This window comes from Cariama cristata, unplaced genomic scaffold (genome assembly GCF_000690535.1).
Source record: "Cariama cristata isolate BGI_N322 unplaced genomic scaffold, ASM69053v1 scaffold14501, whole genome shotgun sequence".
NCBI lineage: Eukaryota > Metazoa > Chordata > Aves > Cariamiformes > Cariamidae > Cariama > Cariama cristata.
The window spans coordinates 31,309-41,420 of NW_009601084.1; the positions used below are offsets into that span (position 1 = coordinate 31,309).

Genomic DNA, 10,112 nt, shown 5'->3' on the forward strand with positions numbered 1-10,112 from the left:
AAGCCTCCTACTGAATAGCATTTCAGCAGGTGTTAGCTCTGGTTTCCTGGGTTCAGCTCTTCCATTAAGCAGTGCTCAAAAGAAATCTGAATTTTTTAAAGGGATGCTTAAGAAAGAGAAAAATTTGAATCTGAACATGAATCTTCATCTTTCTGAAACATTAAAAGAGCTCAATACTGTTTTCAGCTCATCATTACACAGTGGGTACGCTGTGTCCAAACAAAAATATACACAATTACAGTATTTTGTAAAAGAACTATATTCATTTGGTCCATTGTCTGTCATTCCCACATTTGATATGCCAAATTTAGCAAATATAGATGACATGGGATAATTTATCAGCAGCTGTATTTTCAAATAACATAATTTCTGGGTATCAGTGATAATAATCCAAATCAAATAAGTTATTTTTTCTGCATATATAGATAAAGTTATGCCAATTTTGACCTGTAATTTAAAGTCACAGGCTCTATTTGTTTGCAAATAGTGGGGTATGTATTTCATATTTTTAAAACTTTTATTATTTTTGTATCTTCACTCATCTGAGGCAAACTGCAATTCTATTTTGTCTTGTGTATTTTTTCATATGTGAATATTTTTAAAGTATCAAGTTTAACCATTTTTGAGATTTTAGGTACAACCTATATAGTAACTTTGAATAAAAATTGCAAGGAATAAGAAATCCTATTTCAGAGTTGTTTTAAAGACTAGGTACGCAGCAAATAAACCAGCTAAAATTAGTTCTTGTTTAAAGGCATCTGCACTAACATACTTTAAGTAAGTTATTTGAAGTTAATTAAGTATTTTCAATTGCAACATCATACTCTGGTGTTTTCTCTGTCTCAGTTTTACTCAAAGCTCCAGCCTGGGGTCTCTTCCAGATTTACCTGTGTGTTGTAAGGGATGCAACTGCAACTAAAAGAATAACGTTGGCAACTCAAGTCTACTAACACTCATTTTGCAATAGTTACTAACAGCTTATTGCCAATTTTTTCTATCAGTTGCTGATAGTTTATATGAAAGCATGATTTTTTTGTATACAGACACTAGATTTTCTAATGCTTGTCCTTTAGTTAAGGCTTTTCTGTCATATGCTAGAGGTTCCATACGAATGCTAGGCCTCTGTAAAAATATTGCCTTAAGGCTTTGCATTAAAGGTTTTGCATATGTTTGCTATGGTGAAATAAAAAAAAACTGGAGCCTTTCATTATCAACTGTGTAGAGAGTTTTCATATCCTTTCCTGGCATGACATGTCCATTGTACATTTTTAGTCACTGAAGCCTTCAGGTTAGTGTCCCTAGTGTCCCTGCCTAGGAGATTTGTATCTCCTAACAAAACATATCATCCTCATAAACCTCTGTATGCTTTCTTTTTGTGTAGGTGGAAGGATATTGACAATGGACTGTATAATGTTGAAAGCCATCTCTAGCCTGTTTTCTTGAACTTGTTTAAATGGATTATTTCTTTACTTCTCAGTTTACTATTTACTGAGGGAACCATGAGATCTCTTTAGAGTTTTTTTGAGTTTCTGGTTCCTCCCTTCCTTTCCTCATGAGAATACCAGCATGTAAATCAATACTATAAAATGTATTTTTTACCTCTTTGTGAAATACAACAGGTATATAGCGTAACCGAAAAAGCATTCATGGTAAAAGCAATAATAGCTTCCAAACGGTGTGTTTAAATGTGCAGATGTAAAATTTTTCTCTCTTTTTTTTTTTTCCTGGAGAAATATGCTGGAACTCAGAAGCAGCATCTAGTGTAGAAAAAATATCTTGCAGCCAAAAATGATCTTTCTTCATACATATGGGAAAGGATTGCTGATTTACAGATTTCACTTCTTAGAACGCAGGCAAAGAGTTCTATATTTCTTTTCCAAAATTTATAAAGTACTAATTTATATCGCAGTCTCTTCAAATGCCTCCATTTTATCTAGTGCATTTGAGAAATTCGGGGATATTCATAGGTATAGGTACAAGAGAACAGTGAGGGTCTACCACTGCATTTTAACATCTTTTCAGTACCACCAGCTTCTCATTAAACACATGGTCCTCTATCATCTTGGGGCTTCTGCTCCTCTCCAGTATATTCTTTCACAAAGAAACCTAGTATCTGACCTGAACTGACTATTCTTATTTCCCAGAAGTATTATAGGTGTTAGTTTTTCAGTGTTTTGTTTTAATCTTGCATTTGTAGATCACTAACCTCACTGCTTAATTTAAGTTTTACCTGCCTGCATTTAACAACACAAAGTTTTCTTTGTAAATCCTTCCAACAGCTCGAGAGATCACACTATCTTGGGCACAAATCTATGAGTAATAGGCAATCTGAATTTAAAAGTCAAACTTCTTCATAGCTACCCAGGATACTTTCTTTTTGCTGAGACCTTTCTTTTCCCTGTAAATGCCAAATTAACAAAAGCATCCGAGGGTGGGTACATGAGGGTCAGGAGGGTGTGTGTTGAGAGTGACATCAACTGAGACAATAAAAGGGCTTCTAAGTTACTTAGAAGCTCTATTTTAAAGTTACATTTAAGGGGTCCACTAAACCAATTCAGTAGTCTTTAAATATACTTGACATCAAGAGACAGTCATCTGCCGACATACCCAAACTAGAAATCTGTTTAAGATACTATCTGGTAAGTATACTCTATTTTATTTCCAAGTTCTCTAGAAGACTTATTTAGAAAACTTTATCATTGATTCTTTATTCATTTTTATGTTAACTTCTTTTCAGACTATCTTAAAAATAAAGTGAATAGTAGTAAGATCAAACTGTTTTATTATCTGAACCAAATTTGTGAAGTGAAAAAATCTGAGACAGTGAGTTAGAAATATCTTGAAGTGAATTCAACTCCTGAATGTGTAATATTGTGTTAGATGGACCGCTAGGACCACATTCATACTATCATGTAAGACACAATGTAATAAATGCTTTTCTGACCTAGAGCAAAGCTGCAGAAAATATTGCAAAAATGGCATTGTGGAGTTTTATATTTCTTAAGTTTCAGTTACTGTGTATCAACTTTCTTAAGCTATAACAAAAAGATGCCTTTTCTGGCTGCCAATACTGAAAATCCAAACTGGAAACTGATATTTGGACTGTGTCATTTCTGCCTGTTGTAGCATCATCAGTAATAAATATTTTTCAAATATATCCCAAATGGCAGTTTTGCTGATGATGTACAAAGCAGAGTGGAATTCATACTGGCAATGCAGGATTATCACTGAAAAAAAATGAGGAGATCAATTCTGATTTCTCTTACGTAATTAAATGGGGAATGACATAACTCAATAGAGTTATGCCTCTATGCAAAATTGTCAAGAAAAATGTCAGCCTCTTCATTCTAAAGAATATGCAAACGAAATAGATAAAAGAACAAAACTTTTCCCTTGCATAGCTATATACAAGTATTTCAACATACTTGGAGCATATAAAATATAAATTATATATTATAATGATAATAGCAATAATACTACTACTACTACTATTGGAAGAACATGGTGCTTTTCATCGAATTATCCAAGAGATGGGCAGCTATATGATGTTTATGCAGGACAACTAAAGCTGACCAAAGTTCTTAGACTTGCCTACGAAGTAATAGTAAGTTCACAAATACTTGCTCACAAAATTAATATTAGAAGTAAATTCTTCATTTGCATTCCTTGCTGTAACCCATTTAAAAAAAAAAAAAAAAAAAGTTTTTCAAAATTCCTTCCCTGAAGGCTTTCTTCAACTTTTTTTTTCTAAACTAGATTTCTTTGGAATTAACAGAAATCACTTGAAATACAGATTTATACATGTATTCATTTCTATCTTTGTAGACAAAATGACTTCTATAAAAAATCTGGCCAGGACTGCAATCATTTTATATGCCATGTGCTTTTTTACAAACTCTGATGGAAGACCAATGATGTAAGTACATTATTATATGCTTCCAAACTTTGGAGGATGACTTTAGCTGTTCTTGAGAACATAGCTGGTTTGTCTGTATATAAGTTTATATGTATGCAAGTCTTTCTGTCCCTGCTTTTGAACCCTTTGGCCAAGCTGGCCAAATTCTCCGCTCTAGATACAGCTGTAGAAATCTCAGATACTCTGAGTTCTTACACATTTTTTGAAAACAGGCAGCTGAGTAGAGAGAGAAAAATAATTTAAGTGTTCTCTTAGCAATATCATTGGGTAAGCTGCAAGTCTTATTGGATGCTTGGGAAGGTCTACACAGGAGAGCATCTTTTTTACACTGTGAGAATCTAGCTGAAACTCGCACTTAGACACTAACATCAATCAGCACTGAGACACAAATCCACAGGAAATCATGCTTCCTTAGCTCTAGTGTTCACAGAAAACTACTGCTGAACAAATGCCATAGTTTTATTAATCAGTTACCTATTATCGTATAAGCCCTAAGCTCATCTACAACAACTAAAATAAATGATAAATACATAGTGAAACAATATTGCCACAAAACTGGACTACTTGACATTTTTGATGCCTTCTTACTCATATATCCATTACCAATAACAAATCACCATCCACTCTCCTTCTCTTCTCCAGATGTCATTCTATCCCTTACAAATTAGAAAGGTAGGTTCTACGGCTCTGTATTGTGATACCTCACAAAAGTTCCCAAACCTGGGTTTTTAAGTGAAGATCTAGAATTCAGGAATGGCCACTATGAGTCTCTTTCTTTGCTTTTCTTTCATGCAGGAAAAGATCAGTGAGTGAGATGCAATTAATGCATAATCTTGGAGAGCATCGACACACCGTGGAGAGACAGGACTGGCTTCAGATGAAACTGCAGGATGTGCACAGTGCCCTCGAGGATGCTAGGACCCAGAGGCCTCGAAACAAGGATGATATTGTCCTGGGTGAGATAAGAAGTCGGAGGCTTCTCCCTGAGCATTTGCGGGCAGCAATGCAGAGGAAATCCATTGATCTGGACAAAGCTTACATGGATGTACTCTTTAAAACAAAGCCATAATGAAAAAATGTCTGTCCAAGTAAGCACATGTCTGTGTATCATTGATCAAGTAGGGCATTTTATTATTGTTGGTTTAAACTGCAATAAGGATTAAAGGCTCCATTCAAGATTGTAGCCCCATTGAGTTAGACATTTCACAATCAAATAATAAAATATATTTACAGGCCATCCATGACCATTGCTACTAATTTCTGGCTATCTTTTAAATGGCTAATGTATCTTTTAAATTTCCAGCATAAAATGAAAAAGAAACCCAAAACAGTAAGGAAGTTGAAAAATCATTTAAGACCAGTTCTACTGCTCCTACATGGACAACATTTGTATGTAATCACTAGGCCTACTTGTACTGCTAACCAACAGTGAATAAATGTAGTAGAACCTGTCTCCAGAATAGGGCACCATTTTGCCTAGTGTTAAATTTTGTTTAACTTTGTACTGATGAAAATATGTAAACTTAAATCCACATTTATTTTCAGAAGGCCTAAAATCAGATGAACATTAACTACATAGCAAAAGCTGTATGAAAATAATTTAGGATTAAAGAGTGCAAACATAAAAAACTAAAGTAGGAAGGCAAAGCTTAAGATTAAAGTACAATGGGATAAAATTAAAACAAATACTGTACGAAATAGAAGAATGAAATTTTGCAAAATACTGAAATGAAAGGAAGGTTTGATTACCTTCCCCTCCTCCAAAAGATGATAACTGATAAATAACTGCAGAAATAGTGGGTGCAGAGATGGTAGCGCTTAGCTAAGCATGGTCCTAACTATAGAACTGGAAAATGATTCTATACCAGACAATTACAATTGAAACAAAAATCTTGCAATATATATTTTTTTGTCCCTCATTTTCTCTGTAAACTATCTATCTCTGAATTTCTGTATGTTGTGTTAGGCCTCGTGTAAGTATTTTTTGTTTGTGAGACCAGTGGCTCTCATAAATAAAATTGCTCGTTTTGATACACAATTTTTTGTAGAATTGGGATCTCAGTTTGCCAAATCCCCAAAATGAGAACCAGTAACATGCAGAAATCAACCTGGGAGAGGAACCATTAGCTGTAATACATTCAAATCCTAAGCAGGACTCAAAAAGAATTGGACATAAATATGGATGGAAAAAATAAATTCTGATAACAATAATTTTAAAAAGTAGCAAATACAAAATCATTTTGAATGGTATATGCACACATGTGCTTAGGACCGTCAATAATTTCTGACTAATAAAAATGTTTTCTCAGTAGGAACAATGGTGATTGCCTCCAAATTTGCCATTGACAGAGCTCAAACACAGATGAATTGCTGCTCTAAGCCAAAGTGTCTGTATGTATGTTGCCATATCACTTCTTACTTGTTTGTTTGATGTCTAGCATGCCTTGGGGAACCTAGTAAAAAACTCATAAATCATTACAAATATACATACAATCTGCTGGAGGCTAGAAAGGTATTTGTAACTGGTGAACTGTAGTTCCTAATCTTGGCTACACTTCTAGTAATGTAAAGGCCCTGATGCTGCAAGCAGATGGTATGTCTGTGCATATCGGTGTGCCCCACACACAGGCAAGGGTTCCATGCCACTTGTCTATTTGTAGAATCGAGGCCTTTAAGTGCACTTTCTATTTATTCTTTTATCAGACATCTGTGCTAACTTAAAGAAATAAAATTGCATTTTTGTACCTATGTCTCACTTATGTATTACCAAATAAAGTGGACCAAAAGCTCTTGGACATTATTTTAAAGCATAACAACTGACTGATCTGTAACTATTCTGATATAATTTAGCATTTGGGGCAAGATTATTAAGCCATTTTATTTTATTTCAGCAATATAAATACAAAAATAATGATGAAAGCAATTTTTATTTTTCCTTTTGTCTTTCCTGCACACAAAATCATATTGATGGTTAAACAAAAGGTGTTTATCTAGCACAAACCTATCTATGTCCCCTTACAATAATGACACATGTGCAGAAACTATATAATCTTCAAGTGCCAAATTCATGAACTGTTTCATTTTGATCTAAACAAAGAATTCTATTATCTAAACAACTTGTTCTTCCTAATCTTCAGCTATCCAGTAGATGAAAGATGCTAACACAAATATTTAAACTTTCTGTACACTTCAAAAAATACTTGTTGCTTATAAAGGGCTTCAGGGTCAGAGACAGAGGATGCACCACTGAACTTTGTCTAGCTAGAAACATGGCCACAGACAAACTATGCTCAGCACTGTCTCATTTATGGCTAAAATCATGTTTGCTTTGCCCACATACAGTATGACTCTTCAGAAGGACTAAAGACAGCACAGTGGCAGATGAATTAGTGCTAGGTAATGCCGATTAGAAAAAAAAAAGTAATTTGAATGAAATTACTTACTATTGGTAATTATCTAGAAAACAGATTTGTTACAGCTTTTTAGCTTAAACATCTGATCAGTGTAGCAGCAGTCAAAACAGCACAACGTTCACAGTGGGGCAGAGGATGTTATCAAAAATATTTTAATACCATGATATATTGCAAAGATTCATCTTCACCTGGACTAACATGTGCAATTTTGGTCATCTTGCTTTCACGGATTAAAGGGACAAGAAAGAGGATAGTAAGAAATAATAGGGCCACTGAAGTGCTTATGTATGATAATAAATGGTAACAACAGCAGTCAGAAAAGAAATAAATAGAAAGAGGCACGATAAAGATATGACAAATTACAAACGTACGGAGAGATAAATGGTATTGCCTACCTATCTTTCTAAAAGAACAAGGAAAGAGAGGTGAAGGATTGAGCTTGCACATGGCTGAATATGGAGCTTTTAGCTAGAACGAGCCAAAACGTCATCTCCGGCCAATGTCACTGGAGGAGACAGTGGCATGTCTCTTGGGTATGCTCAAGTTCTTTTCCCATGCATGCACTGGAATGTGCCTTAAGTCTCTGCTGGGTTGTGTACCTGAGTGCAGTGTAAACACTAAGTGAACCTGCACTTCACAACAGTCTCGGACATGCATGTGACTGCCAGAGGAGACTTCCTATGTCCCCTGTTACAGTGAGATGAAATTAGAAAAGTCTTAGGTCCGCATCCCTTCACATTCACAGGATCAGCCTTCCAAAGATGGGGTGTCTCTAGAAGGCCTCTTTCATCCCTGAAGAATGTGGTTTCTATGAACATACTTCCTTTCAAGGCAGAAAACTTTGCTTTATGATCTGACAAGGGCTTTTTGCCAAGGCTTGTGTCCTCGAAGACCTATCCTGTGCAGATGGATATCTATTGTACACATCAGTTTTTTATAAAATTCTCAGTGAGAAGAATATTATTGTGCCTCTCACTTGTGACTCATTGAAACAAGAAGCACTAATCTCAATAACCATCCTCAGGGGAAGTAAAACATTAGCATGTGAAAAAAAACCAAACCCATGAAAAATTAACAAAGCCAAAATCACAAGAACTCTAATAAAAACTAGATAAATTGTAAGATCTGTAGGTAAAAAGTACTGCTAGTGATTTAACTGCTAGTGTTTTGGCTTTCTTAGCTGCTTCTAACCTTGTCTGCTGTAAATACTGCTGTTTAATATTGCTCAGCTCACTGTTAAATGGCACATAACATCTGACTCCTCGCCCAGTTAGCGCATTCTAACAGCTTTTGTGCGGGCTGCTTGGCCGTCATTGTTCTGCTGGTGGATTTCTAGAACTGTGTGGTGTATCTCTGTGGCTATTGTTAAAAGATGGAAAAGAGAATTAATTTAACAGATACATGTTTTGCTGTATATTGTAGGAAAGCTTCTGTCTTCTATGGGGCTTTTTGGTATAGCAAAGGCACAAATCCTTGCTCTATTGCCCCCTCTTTCCCTCTTGTCCCCAATGTGTATAAGGTGTACCACTTGTCTATGTAATATTCCCTGCTTGAAGCAGTCAGATCTGCTAATGCATCAGGCAAGTCCAGACATGTACAATCACCAAATCTTTAGATTAATACTTAGGTGCCCCTGAAAGAGGAGGATGCTCTGTAAGGTATGTAAGAAGCACACAAGAGGCATTGGCTGTACAGTTCCAGTCTCTGGAATCCGACAGCAAATTTGTCGACTTCCTCCACCAGAGGTTAAATCAGAACCCCTGCTCAAGGTGAATATAGTCATCAGTAGGATATAGATTCATGTTCCCTCTTACCTGCATGTTTTCCCTGGGAGGTCTGGTCCAACAGTGACTTAGAATAGCATTTTATGAGACTCTGAGAAGACGCTGTACATGGTGGTTGATCTTCACAGTGGGGCTGCCCCAAAATATCCATGGTGCAACTAGAGTGGCATGCCACAGTGCACAAAGGAGAATAAATAAACATTCAAACGTTTGGGCAGAGATTTGCTCCTTCTCTTCCTCCTCCCAAACTCCCCACTAATTCAAATTTGCTTCAATATACTTATTGTCTAGAGTTCTACAGTCCTTTCACCTGATATGGAAGTCAGGCTCCGCCTGTATTTAATAACGATGCTATAGAGAATCTTAGAAAAGAGACAAATGTTATCTTTAGATCTGGATGCAGTTGGGGCTTGGTATCAGTTTATTCTCCCCCATGAGGACTGCAAAGGGTTTAGTGTCATCTCAACAACCGCGACACTTCAGTACACTGAAGTTGCCTACAATGTGGGACATGATCGTTCTGCTGAGGTATTATGGAATGAAAACCATAATCACCAATTATATTCCTAAGTAGACTGTAGATTACACATACTGTATATAACCTATAGGATTGTACAAACCTAAAAATTATAGTTGTAATTTAAACCAGGAATCAGTTTTAGGATGGAGGCTGAGATAGCAGAGATGTCAGCTCGTCTAGCTAAACTGTATTACATCCTTCTTTGCCTTTTTCTTCTGTGCCAGGCAGGGATAGATGATGACAGTGCCGGAGTACCATGGGGCTAGACTAGAGGCTGTGGTGCTGGGTACGTGCTGCCCATACAAAACCGGTAACAGTTGTTCCTCAGAACACCCGTGTGTAAACACTGACCGAGCTCCAGCGGAAAGGCAGCTGCCCAGTTATCATCCCCTCAGGGTAGCTCTAGAGGGGAAAGCTTGGCTCATCTACCTCATGTTTCCCAATTACCTTTCCGCGGCGGCCGGCGGGAGGCGAAGAGC

The 10,112-nt window shown here is 36.4% G+C and overlaps 1 protein-coding gene across 1 annotated transcript; it reads left to right on the forward strand.

Moving 5' to 3' along the window:
• The first annotated feature begins 3,830 nt into the window (after positions 1-3,830).
• Positions 3,831-4,985, forward strand: PTH (parathyroid hormone). Its single transcript, XM_009710315.1, has 2 exons — positions 3,831-3,916; positions 4,712-4,985. The coding sequence occupies exons 1-2, from the start codon at positions 3,831-3,833 to the stop codon at positions 4,983-4,985; spliced, it is 360 nt and encodes a 119-aa protein (XP_009708617.1).
• The last annotated feature ends 5,127 nt before the right edge of the window (positions 4,986-10,112 follow it).

Coding starts and splice junctions, on each gene's coding strand:
- PTH (XM_009710315.1), top strand. CDS start 3,831: ATGACTTCTATAAAAAATCTGGCCAGGACTGCAATCATTTTATATGCC. Junction 3,917..4,711: donor TCTGATGGAAGACCAATGAT/GTAAGTACATTA, acceptor TCTTTCATGCAG/GAAAAGATCAGTGAGTGAGA.